The following is a 19,085-nucleotide window of genomic DNA, read 5'->3' on the forward strand; positions in this document are numbered from 1 at the left end:
ACTGACCTTTATTTTCACCCAAAGACACAAATCAACTAGGTGTGACACACACTTTCATTCCCTTTTTCCATCTTTTCTTTCTTCTACCAAATATTTTAAGGTAATGAAGATCAGCTCAGCACTGAGCCTGTAAAGAAACACACAGGGGGGAGAAATTAGTCACAATGCTAGTAGGTCAAATAATAGCAGTAGAAACATATATTCAGATATTTCATTTTAGAGTATTTGAAGTGCAACAAGTCATTTAACCACCAAAAATGTTAGAAACCACCATCTATCTGATACTAGGGACCTCCATCAGCAGTATTTCAAAGTAACACCAAGCCCACCGGGAACAATTTAGAGAGGGCACTTTCTGGCATACAAAGGAAAAAAGGCAGTACCCTAAGTGGCTCGGTATTTTAAATTTGCAAAAATAGTAGCTGATAGTATTGTTGTGGCCAAATGTAAGCTGAAAGTTGCTGGGAAGAAGGGGCATGGAAAGGGGAAACAACTCACAAGGCCAGCTGATCTCTTGTGAAAATATCTACTGAACTGCAGCATTTTGGAATTGCTGATAACACTGTAAACAAAAAAGATACCTTTAGGAAAAGGTGATTGCATGCATAATCTGCTGCTCCTTCTAACTCCCTCATTAGCTGATGGATTCTTGAAAAAACATTTTTTCTTACCCAAACAAGTAAAACTATTTGGCCAAACATCAAGCTGTGGGGACAACTCGTGCTCATCTCTGGTCCTGTGCTTAGGTCACTACTTCAGCTGGAGATGTCATTTTTCAGACTAAAGTTAGCTACAGCACAGGAGCAACTCTCTCACTTTAAACACCTTTTCTTCGCTGGGGATACATGTGTAAGCACAATGCCAGGTCCTGCAGGAAAACCCCAGGCTTGAGTTGCTCCAGCTGCAGCTCAGCAGCTGGAATAGAGGTGTGATGGCCCACAGCAAAGCGAGACAGTGGCACTGCCTCCGGCAGGGAGCGGCTGTGGCTGCGGCACCTTGGGCTCCTGGAAGGACAGAGCTCAGCAGCTCTTTCCCCATCTCAGGAAAAGACATGTGCTACAGCAGCCTGTCCAGCTGACAGGGACTTCAGTAAGGAGGTGGTTCATTGTCATCCCTACTCTTCCCACCCTGAATATTTAAAATGCCACAATAAAAAGCATCTGCCCTAATGGGAGAAATCACGTGAACGTCCCTGGGCGGCTGACACGGCAGAACAGCTCAGCAGCAGCAGCTGAACTGACTCACACTGGAGCTGACCTCACACTGCCTGCTCAGCCAAGCCAGTTCTCCCAATTCAGTGCATCTGAGGAATTGGTGAAATTCCGTTTTGTGTAACAGGGAAAATGACATTTGAGAAGGTCTGGTTTGTGACATTTTCATACAGACATGATTCCTGGTTTCCACACCACCTCTTAAAACCACACACACTCAGTAAGGAGACATTTATTCCATTATTTCTGTTTTCAAATTTTTGCTACAAAGTTTATTTTCAGAAGTTCTCACATGATCCTTTCTTCTACCAGCGTCTTTAGGATTTTTCTATCTCTGATTTATTTTCTTTATCTGTTGAAGCAAAAGCAATAATTGCTACAGAAAGAAATAATGGCAATATTACAAATATTTTACAGCAGCATCCATTCGTTTCTTTGCCTCAAAAAAATAACAAAAATAAATCCAAAGACAAGATCCATACAGCCACAAAGGCTTAGGTTTGTAATATCCAGAAGTATGCTGCGTTCCCATATACGAGTTGTACAAACCCAGCACAACTTTCCAAGTTTGTGCAGAGCCTGATAAATAAGACACAGAAATATCAGTTACATTATACTGTTTCTAAGAACTTTTACTCTGTAAAATGTTTGGTCACTCAAAGCTATAAGCTTAATCACATATCAAAGAACACAGGCAATAGAGCCCATCTTACTAAAACATATAGTATTAGGCCAAACAAAATATAAGAGGACAAAATCTAGTGGTCACTGAAGCCTCTTCAAAAAAGGTTTAAAACAGAATGTTTTCATCATGTATCAGAATAAAAACGTACTGTATTAAAATTTGATTTTTTTTTATTACAAGCTGTCTTTTAATCAGTCTTCTATTTACAGTGCAGAACTGCCAACTGCAGTAGTTTAACTTTGGCACAACACTAAGTTCCAATCCTTTTGAGTATTCAAGTCCTGTGTGTGTCCAAAAATTTTCTTGGTTTCACGAAAGATTAGGCCCATTCACAGTTAACCAGTTATCTTGAAATTTTTCAAGAATTGCTTCCCCTTCACCACACTGGGCAGCTACAAAGGAAAGACATTGTAAGCTATTGCATCATTCAAAAGAAACTCTTCATTCTAAACAGTGACAGTTGCTTCCTTTAATATCACGTACACCAGACAGATCACACAGACAGCTACATACTGGACACCTTTCTAAAAACCTTGCTGGTCGTTAGTGAATCATCTTCCTCATACTTCAAATACATAACAATGCATTAACTTAATTTCATTTCACATGTCAAACAGGACATTTAAATATATTGCAATATATTATAGAAAATTGCAAAGCGCCATCATTTCTGTAAACGAGACTGACACCTGTTAACTGTCCTGTGCACATGAAGAGCAGTACCTAGTGCCACATTTTCTGTACAATATAAAGCCTTCCCAGGTAGGGCAACTCATTTTAGTGCATTTCTGTACAGACTGTAAGCATACATGCAGATAGCCAACTATGTAGGGTTGGAAATACTTTTGTAAATAAGCTGGAAGATGGGGAACATTCTGAAATCACAGCAGAGCTCTTGTGGTTGATCATCTCATAGCACAGATGAGGAATTGACTCTTCTGTCATTCTAGGAGATTCTTTAGGGACAGTTTCATGACAGGTATCTAGTATTGAATAAGCATAAGGAAATACTTTCATCAACCAGGACACAAATATTATGTGTCCTAACACATTCTAGGTTATGGACAGTCCAATGTTCACACAGTAACCTTATCTCTAAAATACTTGAGAAAACCCAAAGCATTTTTATGCCACAGTATTATAACCAAGGATCAGTTACTTTATCCACCACTGTAGTGCTACCTGGTCTATAAAAGAAAAAAAAAAACACCTCATTTCCCAACAAGCATCAAGTTGGAAGCAGAGGTCAGTACCACTGCTAAGCACAACACAAAGATCAGTGCTGCAATCCAGCCAGAAGATCCCTCAGTAATGTCAGATGTCTGCAGTGTCAGCAGCTGCCTGCAGGTCAGGGTAAGTCAGTGGAGCTGGGTGCAGTTCCTCTGAGCCACTCCAGGCATGCAGGATGAGCAGGTTTGCAATTCCTTGTTCTGCTGCATACCTACAGTGTCTTGCCCCAGTGCAGACATCAACATGCATCAGACAAATCCCACCTTAATTCATGAAAAGTGCTACAGAATGCTCAGTTATCCCTCTACATTTCATAACATTGTGTGAGTTGGTTTTGCAACAACTGTTCACTGAAAAGGTGCAGATGTTCTTCACCACAGAAAGAGAAAAATCCCCAAGAACTCCAACCATTAAACTTGGAAATACTGGCTATAACCCACCTGTGCTTCAAAATATCCCTTTTTAGAAGTAGGGAAAAATGCAGAAATTTGAGTTATTGTGTGTTAGTAGCCATTAAGGGGATTTTCCAATTTCTGTTGAAATTCTTATTTCCAAATATTTTCCTACAGAATTTTAACACATCAGCAAACCTCAAGTAACTTGACCTGATAAGTTTGTGTCATGCTTCTTGGTAAATCTACTTATCCTAGAATATCCCAAACTGGATGGAGAATACAGATTTAACCCTGCACTGTTCAGTGTAGGGAACTGAATCCTCTACTAGCCCTTTCCATCTTTAATTTACACCATCATTCCAGGTATTATAAACAATTCTCAAAGTTCTACTGTTCTCTGGTCATTGATACTATCTCTCTATTACTACTAAATGCAAGCAAAATTGTTTCAAAGCAAAAAATAAATTAAAGAAAATAGCTATATTTAATTGCACTCTACTTTTGTGCCTTCAGGTTAGGGCAGGGGTATTTAACACTACAGAAGTTTAAAGATTATCTTCTCTCCTTGGGAGATATGAATATAGACAGGTATTGGACTCAGGTGGAGGACGCAAACCGCTACGACCATATTTACAGAAGCAAACACTGACATCCAGCCTGAATACACAGTACTCCATTAAGTGCAAAAGGGAAAACACTCCCCACCTTAAACCACAGCCTGGTTACTCAGCAGCCACAGATCAGTTGTCAGAGTTACTGCTGTGCTCTCATTTCAGAGGAAAACGGAGGAGGAGAATGTCTGCATCTTTGGGTTTGCTGGCCTACGGGGACCGTGTACAGCCATGAATCACTTTGTATGGGATCCAAAAATCCTTCCTTTGCTCTGGAGAGGGGAAGGGAGTGCATCTGCCTGCCTCAAGCATTTCTTGGAGAGAAAAAGAAAATCTGCTTTTGTTCAAGGTGAGCAAATCATCCATTAGAAAATGATTTCATGTCATGTGTGGACAATGCTTGAGTTTCTCAATAATCAAAGTTACAGTCAGTAACTTTGAATTATGAATTACAATTCATAATGCAATGAAAAAGCAGTTTTCACATGGTACCAGACAAGGTTAAAAAAGGCTTGGCCTCACTTACTACAGTGTATTAGAGACAATATACTAAATTCTAATAATCAGGTACTAGGTATCTTTCCTCTTCTTTGCTTTCAGACAAAGAGATTTCTATGTGCTAAAAAGGAGTGACTGTAATAATTTACTCCTGTCAGAACAGAAGGAGTTAAACTTGTTTTGCTTATCATCTTCTAGAAAAGTAAATTCTGCAGGGCAAGCAAAACTCAGAGCCTTCAAGCTTCTGCGTTTTCCCTTCTGTTCACTTCTTACAAGCCAGCACTGTTAGTTCATTCAAACCTCCAGGGGAATATAGGCCTGACTTTCTTTTTTCCAACACTAATTTGGGGTCATTGAGAGGTGATGCTGGGAAGAGAGAACTGTTTAAGATGGAACTGTGCTCTTTCAGTGCACTAGGAAGTGAGAGCAAAACATGAAGCAGGACGATATCGTGATGGTGGCTGTCATCCCTGACTGTAACCCTGCTTTCTGTCTTTCAGCTCTTTTCCCTCTCCATTCTGGCACAGGATTATCTGTATTCTCTCTTCAGCTGAATTCCAGAGACAGCACAATTGGCATCATGAGGGCAGGCAGTCCTGGCAGAAACAGTAGATGAAGAGAAATGCACTAGCTTAGCTCTAAAGGAACTGATGTTCACAACTGAATTCTGATGTAGTGGTTCCCAACAAAGACTGAGAAACCAGCACCCAGAGGTAAGATCTAAGCAAGATCAGAGCTTCTCTGTCTCAGTGTCAGTGACAATCACTGAAGCCTGGCTCACAATGAGCTCAAACCTAAGAGATGAACTCAACAGAAATACAGAAAACATACCACAGGTTCATCTAGACACAGTTCTTACCATGCAGGAAAATCAATAAAGTCACAGGGACACTCACCCCTGGGCAGATGTACTTTCTTTCCCCTTCCTTTCCCACTGCCAGCATAACTCAGCCCAAAGAGCTTCCAAAACACCTTGGAAGTGTGCATAAACTATAGGAGGGAGCCAGGCTTGCAGGGATGCACTGCTGATGAACACAGAGGTGCTCAGAATCAATAAATTAAGACTCTTGCTGATGTGCTTGAGTTCAGGGAGTTTCCAGGGGATTGGCAGAATGAGAAGGTGCCACATCCTTTGCACCCACCAGGCCATCTCTGTTTCTCTTGGTGACTGCACAGTGCCCACAGCAGCCTAAGGGTGGCTGAGCTGAATCTGGGCTAAACCACTGCCACCAGCAGCTTTGAGCTCCCACCAGCCATGACCACAAATCACAGATACAACTGACTATAGCACTTTGCAACACTTCCCCTGTCAGCCTTGACACAGGAGGCCTCTGGAAGGAGTTTGCCTCTCTCCCAGTGCAAATATACACATGCTGTAAACATGAAACACACAGGGAATTAATGGACTCTACAAACAGAAATAACTGTCAGACTATGGGCAATAATGAATGCACACAACTTCTGTCTCCAGGCTGAACACACCCAGATTTTCCTCATCCTTGGCACAACTGAAGGGCTTAAAATGTGCATGTAGCCCAACATGTTATGTGTGGACTCTGCATCTCTCATTAGCTGATCCACAGCACGTGGTTTAATCTAAATTTTATATTCTGCAAAGAGATAATTTTCTCATTGGGCTGTAAATACTGGTATAACCAGTGGAATACATGGAACTTTAACATTTACAACAGAAAATCTAGCCCAGTATGCATCAGCCACTGTCTCTGACCATTCTACTGAAAGAAGACCTCCAATCCAACTATATTTAGTCTGATAAACAATGTATTTCCTCTTCCTGTGTTTTTCAGACCAGATGGGCTAAGGCCTACCTTTGTAGCTGAGTGTTATTTAATAGAACACTGCCAAAGTGGAAAATATCCCAGTTCAATCACGTAATTAACTTGGATCTTTGTATCTTCCCCCATTTTTTAAATACAGAATTCCTAGCTAACCTAGATAAGTCTCTGCTAACAAAAATGGAGATATTTATTTGGACAAGCTGCTTGGTTGTTTTGGGTTTTTGGGTTTTTTTAAAAGAAAATTAATTCTGGGTCAGCTTCAAGGATTAAGGCAACTCCAGATTTTGCTTGCTAGAGGCATATTCCCAAGGATTTGGTTTAATATTTTTGGAAACTTAAAAATAGCATCTTTTCCTTCTAGCTTTGTTCTTTCCTACTCAGCAAGCACAGATTTTTGACCCTGTATTCCCAACAGAGCTTGAAGCTAGCGTGAGTCTTTCTTGTATCCGCTGGCATCTACAACAGCACACTATTACCATCATCCACACTACTGACACATGAGAATCCCTCCCAACCCCATGCTGGAAAGGCCAGACCTTGATCTCTCCTGTACCACCTCACATGCAGAGTCATAAACACTCCTGTGAAATCTGCTGACAACATGGGGTTCCTTCTGCCCCTCTCCAAAGTTAAAATGAGGATTCTTGGCTATTCCTCTCTGGCAATGCTGGCCACTTTGTGTCCCACCAACCTGAGCCTTGGAAGCCAGGGAATAGTTTCATCATCAAATTCATGACACATACCAAAGCTATTGCCTTTTTCTCCCCAATAATCTTAAAACAGTCAGAAGAGGTAACCCAGTAAATGGCTTTTCTATGAAACATCCTCCTGGGGCACAGGGAGCTTATTCAAACTGTGAGCAGAAGGGCAGCTACAAGAGTCCAGAGAGGAAGGTCTGGGAGGTTAACAACATTTTTTGTCAGACATTACTCCCTTTCTTACTTTAGCCTGGGCTTCACCCACAATCATATATGAAAACCAGATCCAACATGGACTCCTCTGCTTCACAAAATCATGACTAAAAGGGCTTTCTTGGTTTTTTTGAGTTATCACAGTCCAGAAGAAAGACTAATTCTAAAATTCTAGCATAGGTTCTTGGAGATGGGGAGACATTAGGTCCCATTTTCTCTGCACTAATCTGTCCTCATTAGTCATCAGATGCAGAAGCCTACAGAGAAGATGCTGTCAGATGTGCAAAAGGAGATTGCTAGTATCCATTAGTGCCAATGTAAAAGCAGACAGTGCTGGTGACAGCAGCACCAATTCATCACCATCTTTTGACATCTAAATATGAAGTAACTTATCCCTAAAAATGCAGGCTGGCAGTAGCAAAAATACAAACTACTCTTCCTCAGAGTAAGAGTTCTCTAGAATGCCAAACATCTGCCTAAACAAAATCTGTGTGAATTTGGCCCATTGTTTTAAAGTGCTAATTCAAACGGCACTATAACTTCACAGTATTGAGACCAAATAGCTTTTTTAAATTATTAGTTTATATACACTTATTTAAGATGGGAATGTTTTATATCAGATTAAACTACTTCTGGAGTTCAGTTCAAGAAGATCAAACCACCTCCAGAAATTGGTGTGTTCACCCAGCAGTCCTGTGAGCAGTCAGCACAGTGTGAGTTCAGTTAGGATGTCTGACAGTTAACCCTGCACACACATCACTCAACTGGGCTACCACTGAAGAACAATTCAACACTAACATGTTTGTAATTACTAAGCATCCAAAAGCCATATAGCTCATTCTGTTTGTAAATTAAACACCATGCCATTGCCACAATTTACTTGACAATCTTTCTTACTAGTACCAAAAGATGTTTTTCATCTCTGTATTTGTGTATTTTTAAAAACCCCTAAGCAACTCTGAACAACTTTATGGCAGTTTTTGTCTTTTGCTATCCTTAAACTCAGTGTCTGATTTCAAGAAATTACTTTTTTTTTTTGAAATATAAGTACTTCTTTTACTATTTCCAACAAAGGAAAGAATGCACAAGGTAGAAGTGAGTGTTCTATTAACTGCATCAAGTCTGTCAGGCATTTAAATTAGATTGATGTGGGATACACTGATTACACTGACTGTAACAAAAAGCATCTTCTAGCATCAGACTCATTCAGTTAGCTCATAATTATCAACAAGGAACACTTCAGTCCAAGTTCTGTAAACCCAAAACACTCTGATCTGAAGATATGCAAAAGGTGCAGATGTCACCTTATGTTCTGAAACCAATCAATCCTCACCCCTAGGTTCATTGGTTCCTTTTGTCACACTTTTCCCCTTCTCTTTTGTTTTCAATGCTTTCCTTAAGAAATAAACCCAGGCTTTGAAACCTTTCAGATGAAGTGATGTTTGCAAAAAGACATCTAATGTTTTTGTGTTTTCCTCCTTCACAAGCAGGCAATGTTCTCTTACAGCAACAACAAAAACAAAAAAAGTGTCTGTGGATTTTTTGGAATTAAACAACATAAGGCAATTAAATATTGAGAAGCAGTCGGTGTATGATGAACATGAACCTTCCCATCGGTAGTGTGGAAAAGGAGCTGAACTTGATCTGGTTTGTGACCCCCTGTCCCAGGCCAGGCCTGAGGATGTTCATCTCTTGGAGCAACAAAGCAAACAGTTCTTGCCTGCACAGGTAGCATCTTGCCCATGTACTCTTCCATGGAGGTGGAAGGAAGATGCTGAGCAGCTGCTTGCTAAACTGAAGGCCATGAAAAAATCATTTGGCTCTTCATCATAACATCAAACCTAATTCATAGGTTTTTGGCCCCCAAATTCCAAATTGTACATCAGTCTGTTTTTGAAAGTTTACGTTTAACATGTCTGGGGGGTTCCCAAGTATCACTATCATCTGTTTCTTCCTCATCCTCCTGATCATCCAGCATTTCATCTTCCTCCTCATTCTCATCAAACAGCTCTATTCCAAGTTCTAATCTTCTTTGCCTTTCTGCAAACCATTCTCTGACCTGCTCATATCCCATGTGAGATTTGGCTACCAGTTCATCAAGGTCTTGCTCATTAAGGAATTTGTGCTTCATATAATAGTCCTTCAGGATTGCTGTTCCAGTTTTAAACTTTATGACAGAGACACCTCTGTCCCAGCAATTTAACCTCTTGCTTCCCCGAGGCCTCCCCCGAGGCCTTCCTCTCCCCCTCCCTTTTGGTCTTCCTCTCCCTCTCTTCCTTGCAAAGCCTTGGCCATTCAGGCTGTTTGCACTGGCACTCTGGTAATAGTAATACCATTTCAATCCACCATTTTTCCAGGCATAGCGAGTATCTCCAAACCAGCTCACAATTTCTGATCTTGGAAGCCCAGTTTCTTCTGCCAGCTTGTTGTATTCTTGTGGAGATGGCCACTGAGTACGGACAAAGGAACTTTTGAGCATGTGCAACTGCTCTGGTGATTTTTTGCCTATTTTGCTTGAAGAACACCCTGATTTTGTTGCTGCTGCTCCATCTCCCACAGATGTTTCTCCAGACTCCTCTTTTGAGCTGCCAGCATTGCTTTCATTCATGTCAGCTCCCTCTTCTTTCAAGACATTTGATTTCCTTTTTTCTGCAAACCAGGCATCAATCTCTCTCCTGGTCAGTTTTGTTTGGGCTCTTAATCTATTCATCTCTTCTTCAGTAAGGACAGGGTTATTAAGAAAACTTGCTTGGAGAACTTGCAGCTGTTCAGAAGTCTTCTCTTTGAATTTCTGTGGGGTGAAATCAGGAAAAGTAGCCCAAGACGGCTTGCTCTGTGGAGTGACTCCTGTTGGAGATTCATTCATTTCATCACTTGAATCAATAACAATGGTGGCACATGAATCACTGTTGAGATGAATTCCATGATTATTCTTTGAGTTTCTCTGATTGTAGCGTGTATCACTGAACCACTTTTTGATCTCTCCTTTAGTGAGCCCTGTTATTTTCATAAGTCTAACAATTTCTGAGTCTTGAGGAAACTGGTTTTTAAGGTAGCTGACTTTCAATTCTGCCAGCTGTTCCTTAGTTTTTTTTGCTCGGATGCCAAAGGAGTCGGGATTCATCAGGGTGGATTCATTTTTGATAGGCTGAGGGGCTGGAATGGCAGCTACTTGTTTGGTTTCTGCAATAGGCTGAGCACTGTGAATCTGACTCTTCTGTAACTGTGTTTGGTTTGGGACTCCTGCTACAGTCAAAGCTATTGGGGCTGTTACTGGTAACGTATTTGTACCTGCAACTTGAGTGAGAACAAGTCCTGGCTGACCAACGATTTGGCATGTCTGTAAAATGGAAGGTAAGCCATTGCTAGCGGCTGAAATGTGTGCTGGAATAACGGTAATGGTCTGGGGCACAGTGTGCACTGTGCCATTAAATTGTTTCCTCCTTGCTTCCTCCACTTCCTCTGGCGTCCAGCTCACTCCGTGTTTCAGACGCTGAGCAGAAAACCAGATTTTAATCTGCTCCTCTGTGTACTTGGCTTGAGAGGAAAGAACAGTGATTTCTGACATGGTTGGATATGGGAATTTGTTGTAGGTGTTAAGCAAAAGAGGATTGTTATCCAAAGCAGTGTTATAGGCTGGAATGCTATTCACAGGTATTAGGACTTTGGGAATCAGGTTGGAGTTCTGTGGAGCTGTGACAGCTGTTATAACCTGTGCCACCCCAGGCTGAAGCACTGGTGCTGGGGTCACTACTGCCCCAGCCACATCTGCTGCACTGCACACAACTGAATGGCTTGGTTTGGATTCAGAAACTGCTGCTGGGGAGTTTTCTACTACTTCTTCAGAGTTTGGCTCATTTTCAGTTCCTTTTTCTTCACCAGGAATGTCATCAACTACATTGTGGAAAACAGCAATACGTTTAGCCTCGGGTTTGCTTTTCATCATTTTCATGATAGGAGTTTTGCTAATGGAGATCCCTGATGAGGGGACCTCAGAAGAGTCAGCCTGTCCAGCATTTTCTTCTCTAACAAAACTCCCATCAAAAGTGAGATCATTTACTGTCTGTTCAAAGATTGTCTGGTTGTTACGTTTCACCATAGTCAATTTAAAATTCTCCTCTCCAGGGTGGTGCTTCAAATTATGCTCTGAGAGGGCATCATATCTTTTGGTAAGGAAATTACATTCTAAACAAACGTAGGATGAATTTAACACTACGTTGGGGTGTTCTGAATCCACATGAAAGGTAAACATATTGAGATCTGGAGTCTGAAAAGTACAGTATTTACACTCATAACCACCTTCTACTTTATTTGTGTTTTTCTTATTGTCTGAATCCACATACTCATGAGCATCCTCATCACTTGTCACACCCTCTGCTGTAGGGTTATCTGCTGGTGTGAGCACAGGTGGTCCTTCCTCCAAGTCTGACACCATTTCTAGATCTGGATCCTGCTCATTGGCTAAGACCATGCAGGGTGTTGTTGATTTTCGTTTACTTGCCATGACTGTTACTGTGAAAATGATAACGACTGGTCAGATACAGACTTAGCTTCAAGCTCTTCTTGATTAATAATAGTAATAATAAAATAATAATAATAATGGCTTTCGGTACTTCAAGTCAGTTCTTGTAAAGTCTCAACATTTCTCCCATTAGCAGCTTTTCTTTCGTAGTGCAATCAGATTAAAAATAGTTGAGGATGAGATGTTGAGACACACTGTTTTAAAGTCCACATCCACCACCTGTAGTAAAGAAGAGACAGTGGAATTAGTTTAATTTAAATAATAATTTCTATTTTTGCTACATATTACAGTTTAAGGTAATTCAGTCCTTTGGCGTTCAGTGTGCCACTGCTCATCCCCTGAAACCAGCAGACCCATTCCAAGAAGAGATAACTGAAGCTATGATAAGAAAGGCAAAATCTGAACCACTTATTACAGACTGAGATTTGTTTCAGTTCATGAAACAACAGGATGGTGTAAAACAGGTAACTTCCTGACTGTTTCCCTTGCTTCAGAAGCCTTTTTCTCGGCACACTGCCGAGGCCAGTCTTGCCCTTGGACTGCTCTGCCTAAGCTATGACAACATCCCTTGACTGTTCTGTGAGCTCAAGTCCTTCCTGTCACTAACTTGAGCCCAGTACAAAATCTCCACTACTGGCTCTGTCATGTATTTCATGTCACAGGCTGTGAAGTGTCCCAGAAAAGGCAGGTTTACAGTATTTTTCTATTGCATTATACATGCAAGCACAATCATATGCAGGACCTTTTTTCCAGGTCTGAAAACAGGCAAAACAGTGTCTTTTTAAGGCACTCTGACAGACAAAAGACAACTATCCTTTCTTCCTAGTTTCCCAAATGTCATTCTCCAATTGAAGACCAATCCCAATTGATTGCTAGCACTTGGCAATAAACTAAAATCTGTTTTCATGCCTCTATGCACTAACAGAGACATGACTGATTGTGTAAACTGTAACACAGAGAGAAAAAGCATTAAAGACTGATATCCCAAGCAGAAGTCTTAGCTACACATTTTTTTCTTTAGGCAAAAGACCAAAGTGTTCCTCCCAGTTCACCCAGTGCTGCTTGGTAAGCTCTGTTTTTGAAATTGTGTGTCACCTTACTGCTTCATAAATATCCTCCTTGAATGTTCTAAACAGCCACCTTCTGCACTACATCTGTGACTACATCCAAAGTGCAGAGCCTCACATGACATGCTTTTATGCCAAGGATATGGTTACATGGCATTAAGGACACTGAAAATGCTCAATAAACCTTGGGTAATCATCATTCCAGGATGACAATTATTTAATGGCACTGGAGTAGAAAGATATCCTTCTTCCATAAGCTAATAGTGGCAGTCTGTAAAACTGAGCACAGAAGTGCAAAAGATAATTATTTTCATGTATGTACAAAGTACCTACTGCAGGCAACCTCATTTCTCTTTGCAGAGAGAGAACCATGAAGCAAAGCTGAACAGATCCATTTGTCTGGAGTCTCAAGGGACAGGAGGTAGAGCATTATTAACTGTGCTGCTTCTCTGTGGGGCTGGAGGGCTCTTGACAAAAGGGAAGACGACTGCCAAGACAACGTTGAGCAATGCTCTGGGGGAAGAGCTGGGTGGTATTACCTAATGTTTCTGCGATTTTGAGTAAAATTTCAGAAATGCCAGAAATGCCTATTTTAAAAAGCAACTTAACAGCTAGTTTTGCTGGCTCAAGTTGTGTTTTGCGAAGGGACTGTGGTACTCTGCAGTACCTCATCTCTAGCACAGCACATGAGATCTATACACAGGGCAGTCTGAGTGAGCTTAGGTGCCTGCCAAGGGTCCCCTTCTGGGATGGCCTGGAGTGCAAGTGAAAGCAATATTGAAGCATGCTGAAGGAAAGGCTGGAAATAAGGAATGAAAACCCTGTTCAACAAATCAATAAATGTTCTTCTCCAGTCTCCTTGTGTACCCAATGCTGTTCACAGTGCCTGTGAGCCAACAGGTCCACGTGCATTTGCAGCACCTGCAGGCTTTTAGCTAAATCTGTATCACATCTCTGCTGTGCTGCAGTTTTGCTTATGGTGCATAAGGAGATTATTGTGTCCCTCCTCTGTTTACCATGATAGCAACACTTTTCTTTGATGCAAACAGGTCTCAGAAAACAAAAGCTGCATCTCTGTTCTTCTGACTACACTGTGTAATTTTTTTTAAAGGATGTTGTGATGTCAAAACCCTGTTTAACTCATGGCTATGAAGAGCTGTAACAGCATTCAGTAAAATCTCAAAAAATGAGATGCCTGCAACCCTTCCCAGCCTTCTTGCCTCTACAGACTTTACAGAAACCTCCATTCCCTCCTCCCTGGAGCTATATGTGATTATTCCACCTGTAGCACGCTGCTTGACATGTTCTCTCAATTTAACAGGGGATTATGAAAACTCACATTTGAGCAGTTTATCCAAACAATTATGCATCATCCCTGGACTCTTCATTTCCTCTAAAATACCTCTCCTGTTCTGCTTACAGGAATGTGTGGGACCTTGCCACATAGCTTGACTTCAGTAAGGTCTGCAAGATTCTGCGCTATGACTTCAAAAAAATGAAGTAACAATGTGGGTTTGCCACAATTAGTTACAATTGTTGTAAGCCCTTGTTACAATTCTCCAGGTTCTTACAGACTGTTTTTTAGTAAGTTCTTCCTGTATTGAGCTGGGAATGAAGATCCCTCTAACTGACCTGAGACTCACTATGTGTTCTCCTCTGCTCAAGCATTTCCCCTGGTTAAGGCTGGGCACTCCTGTGCCAGTCTGTGCTTGCCTGTCTCTAGGCCACTGAGACCTCCCTCATGTTCCATGAATTCCTGAAGGTCATCACTTCAGTGAAAGGTTCTGCTTGTCCCTTACACACCTTAAAGTCAAATATATGACAAAATATTGTGAAAGATTTTCTCTTTTTATCCCTCCTTGTGAATATTGACATTGTATTGTGTAATTTGGTTTGCAATTAAATAATACAGGTGTTTATTTTATGTCAAAAGCAGCATTTTTAAATAAAGGAATCTGAAGAAAAACTTTATTTACACTGCATCCCCTTCTGTAATTTCACCTCAGATTTTCACAGAATTAACATTCCTAGCCAATCAGCCCACAAAACAGATGTTTTTCTAGGAACATAAGCCACCAAGTGCAGGCATACTTTTTGAAAGTCCAGAATCTGATATTTTATATTTCAGCAGGCAATTTCTCAGGACACTGTTCTTCAGAAACATGAACAGTTAGCAATCCCAATTAATTAATAATTATATTAAGACAGATTCATTCCAGAGTGGAATTCAACATTTAAAGTTGTCTTGATAGCAGATTTGTATGAAGACATATAAATATTTTCTAAATGGAGGCAGAAACCTTCTGCCCCTTTGATTACAGTTTGAAAAGGAAAAAACAGAGCTGACCACAGAAGACAGACATGAAAGAACCTGCTTAAAAAAATTTTTTTACTCACTTCCTCCTTCCCTCCCCCCAACAGGAGTACCTGATGCAGCAAGAAAAAGAAACGAGTTTACATAAAACTTTCACTGCGTGTTCAGGGTGTATGCTTTCTGAAAAGGCATTGCTCCCTGCCTGTTGTATGACACTTCCATCCAGTCTGCAGGAAAAGCATGCCAAAAAAAATCCAGCCCTATGTAATGTGATTTTAAGGATATGCAGAGAGCAGCTCAGGAGAAGATGAAGCAATAGAACCTGCTTCTAACTTTTAAATCCACCTAGATTACAAATTGCCTGCCACTTCACACAGAAAATGCTGCCTTCTTAGAACCCATGACAATATGCAGTGGTTGATCCTTTGTTTAGCCTCTTTCTACTACCCTTTATCAGAGTAGATGTATCTATAGTCAGAAACTATTCTGCAGAGCTCAGTGTAGGCTAATACACTCTGATCTGTGCTGCCTCTCAGGGAGAAGGGTGAAGGACTTTGTTGCAGTGCCATTTTCTTCACTTGTTCCTTATCTGCAAAGTTCAGAGAGCCTTACTGCTTATGACTCCAAAATAAAGCCACATCTCTGTTAATCCTGCAATATTTACATTTAATTCCTCTTTTAAAATAAGGTCTGGTACTAATCCAACATGGGAGTGAAACTTATCAAACTGATTTCAGCAGAAGTCCTCACGTATTACAAAGATAAGGCCCACTTAGGTCCTTGCTGCATTAGACTGGCAATGGGGAAGGCAAGTACCAAAGGCTGCTGTAGTGCCCAGCAGAGCTGCAGGCTGTGCCAAAGGCAGGATGGAGCACTGGGAAGCTGACACAGAGCCCAGCAGGGGCTGAAGGGAGCCTGCCACAGGGACATGTGACTGGGCTTTCCCAGTTACCTCCCCTCAGTGCTGGTTTTAATGGGTAACAAACAGCTCCACCACAGTGAATGTCAGAACTCCATGCCAGAAGTGACTGCTCCATGACCAACATTCCCTTTCTCTGTTGCAGCACATTCTCCAGGTACCTGCAGAGAGCACAGGAACCTGTGCCCTGCTTTTGACACAGAAAGCCATAACCAGGTTCTGTGTCTGGCCATATAAAGCTAATGACCAAATATCTCGAAAACCAGGGTACACTGACCAAGAGGCACCTTTAGCATGAATGGTGCATGTCTCTGCTCCTCAGTCACACACACAGGTATTTGCTGTGTGACACGGGCAGGTATTTGCTGTGTGACACGGGCAGGTATTTGCTGTGTGACACAGACCCCTTGGCAGCTACACTCACACAGGCAGACCTTGATTTTATTGACTCTGAAGTGCCCAATTCAAACTGTGAGCACTCAGTACTTCTAATGTCAGACATCTCTGCATGACTGTTTTTGAAAGTGAGTATCAGACTTGTGTAAATGCTTATCATACCCAATAAAATGGCAGCAGAGTCAGGGAATTTTTTTTTCTTTGCATAGTTACAGCTCTATTTTATTTTAATTGCTGTGCTGTTACATACAAAACAGAAAGGATGAAGAAATAAATTACTGACATGAAGACAAATTTTAATCTGCATTGAATAAACATTTAATTCAACCCTCCAAATTTTTCATGTTGGCTTAAAAAAAAGTAGAACAGTAAGAAATTATTAATTCAAAAAACTGTTTATCAAAAAAGTTTCTCCTTAAAACACCAAACCAAAAGGTTTTATTATCATGGGATTTCCTTCTTTAAAATGAAACAATCTGGCACACATACAACTTCACAAAATGCTCCTTTCAACTTCATTCTGCCTTTTTTTTTTTTTTCTTCCAGATGAAAAATTTCTAGAGCCATTCCTTTTCCCAGGCCCTAGTCCAGTGCTGCAAGAACAAGCCCTTCCCTTGACTTCCTGGAGTTCGTGTCCCTGACACCCTCAGCTCCTCCAGAGACCCAAGCTGCACCCTGCAGATGTCTCCTCACAGACAGCCCAGCTCACTCCTGAGTCATGGCTGGTGCTGAGCAGGAGCCCCCACGATTTTGAGGTGATTTCACAGCCCAGCACAGATTGTCTTGCTCTTCTCTCCTCTCCTCCACCCATTCCAACCAACTGCACGAGCCCTCGTCACACTGGAAACCAGATTCACATGGGCTGCTTTCTGCTTTCAGTAATGTTTGGCTGTCACCACTCAAAATGGCACTTCTCAACAGCAAATAAGAGTCTTAGGAGCACTCTACCCTTAAAAGTAGGACTGGGTCTCAGGGCTGACAGCTCCCAATGCTTCTGCACCTTTTGCTAGGCCAGGGGCATTTGCAGGAGCCCAAGGAGCAGCAGCAGGTCAAGGACTACCCTGATGCATGACAATACAAGAACCTAGATAAACAGAGTAGGAGGATCCATTAAATACAGGTGGTTTAAAGCAGTCTGCAGATGTGCAGGACAGGAATAAAAGCATGATCAAGAGCAGGTGATAAAACATCCTGCAAATTCTACCTTGGATACAAAAAGGTAGTGATACATTGTGACTCAATTCTGCCTTTTTTTTAAACAGTGGAATGCACTTCTCAGACCTCAAGGCCAGATCCATGCCAAATTTCAAGTTCCTGTGTCAAATCCCTGAGGCACAGAGCTGCTCAGAAAAAGAAAGATAATATGGCTTTTACATGGAGATTGCCTTTCTTCCTCTCCCCGCTTCCCTCCTCACTCTGTTAATTTTACTCTAGAACCAGCTAATGTTCCCCCAAAACTCAATGAACAGGGAATAAAAGCAGCATCAAGACAGAAACAATGTGAAAATTTCTCATTCCATCTATTGTAAGAAACTGAAAACAGGGACTGAACTGACCAGGTGACACTAATACACACTGCTACATGCTCCACACATGCATACACCAGAACACAGACCCATAATTTAAATAACTTGTAAAGGGTCCCAAAAAACTTGAAACAAATGTATAAACACAGTGTTTGTATGAACCAGTGTTCTATGAATGAGGAAAAAACAAGGACCTGGGAGTGTCAATTGAAAAGCAAAAAAGATCAATTTTACTGCATGAACCTTTGTAATCCCATGTCAAGGTGAAGACTGCAAGGCACATTTTCAAGGTTTCACCCGCTCTTTAGAATCTTCTCTACCACTTGGTCCACTACGAGCTTTTGCTCAAATGTGCTTGCTCAGAACCCTTCCTGTGTGCCTTGGATCCACCTGCTTGCTTCCTACCCCATGTCCTCCTTAAAGCCTCCCCCAGCCTTGCAGGTCTGCTTCCACTTTGTGAGAAGGCCAAGGAGTGCAGAATGCATAAAAACTCCTTTATGTTCAATGGCATGTGATTTGCATCTCCACTTTGGATGCAAAAATTTTTACTTGAGGTCTGGTATTTTATAAGGTTCTTTTTAAGGTGCTCCAGAATGTTTCCAGTATAATATAACAGCTTTAGAACTATAAACCAAATCACATAAGAACAGACACAACAAAGAACTGACCCACTCCCTACTGGCAGACTCCTCCATAGGGGGAAAATGCAGAAGAATTTTATGTCCATGCTTGCAAGTACAGCTGATCATACAGAAGTTCTCCAGGATGCTGTCCTCTGACCTGATCCAAGCAATGCTGGTCACAGAACAGCACATTCACAAGTCAAAACAAACATGTAAGTTCCTGCCTGTGTATTCACAGTACTTGGTGTAAGTGCAAGTATTCTCAGTGCAGCACTAAATTACTGCCAGGACCAGGGTGAGACTATCAAGCTCACTCAGGCCTGTCTTTTCTTGCAACACCAACATCCTCTGTGACTGCTGCAGATCCCTTTAGAGGCA

At 41.4% G+C, this 19,085-nt stretch overlaps 1 protein-coding gene across 4 annotated transcripts; it reads right to left on the reverse strand.

Annotated features, from left to right (window-relative positions):
• Nucleotides 1–1,427: 1,427 nt before the first annotated feature.
• Nucleotides 1,428–12,078, reverse strand: ZHX1 (zinc fingers and homeoboxes 1). Of its 4 annotated transcripts, none has more exons than XM_059490782.1 (2): nucleotides 9,674–12,078; nucleotides 1,428–2,288 (listed from the first exon to the last, which is right to left on the reverse strand). In XM_059490782.1, exons 1-2 carry the CDS (start codon nucleotides 11,842–11,844, stop codon nucleotides 2,273–2,275), a joined length of 2,187 nt encoding a protein of 728 aa, XP_059346765.1. In that variant the 5' UTR covers nucleotides 11,845–12,078; the 3' UTR covers nucleotides 1,428–2,272. The 4 variants fall into 4 exon arrangements, with proteins under 4 accessions (XP_059346765.1, XP_059346755.1, XP_059346745.1 ...); XM_059490772.1 differs by having other exon boundaries at nucleotides 9,061–12,078; XM_059490762.1 differs by having other exon boundaries at nucleotides 8,674–12,078.
• Nucleotides 12,079–19,085: the final 7,007 nt, after the last annotated feature.

The sequence above is a fragment of the Ammospiza nelsoni genome, chromosome 1, assembly GCF_027579445.1.
Source record: "Ammospiza nelsoni isolate bAmmNel1 chromosome 1, bAmmNel1.pri, whole genome shotgun sequence".
Taxonomy (NCBI): Eukaryota; Metazoa; Chordata; class Aves; order Passeriformes; family Passerellidae; genus Ammospiza; species Ammospiza nelsoni.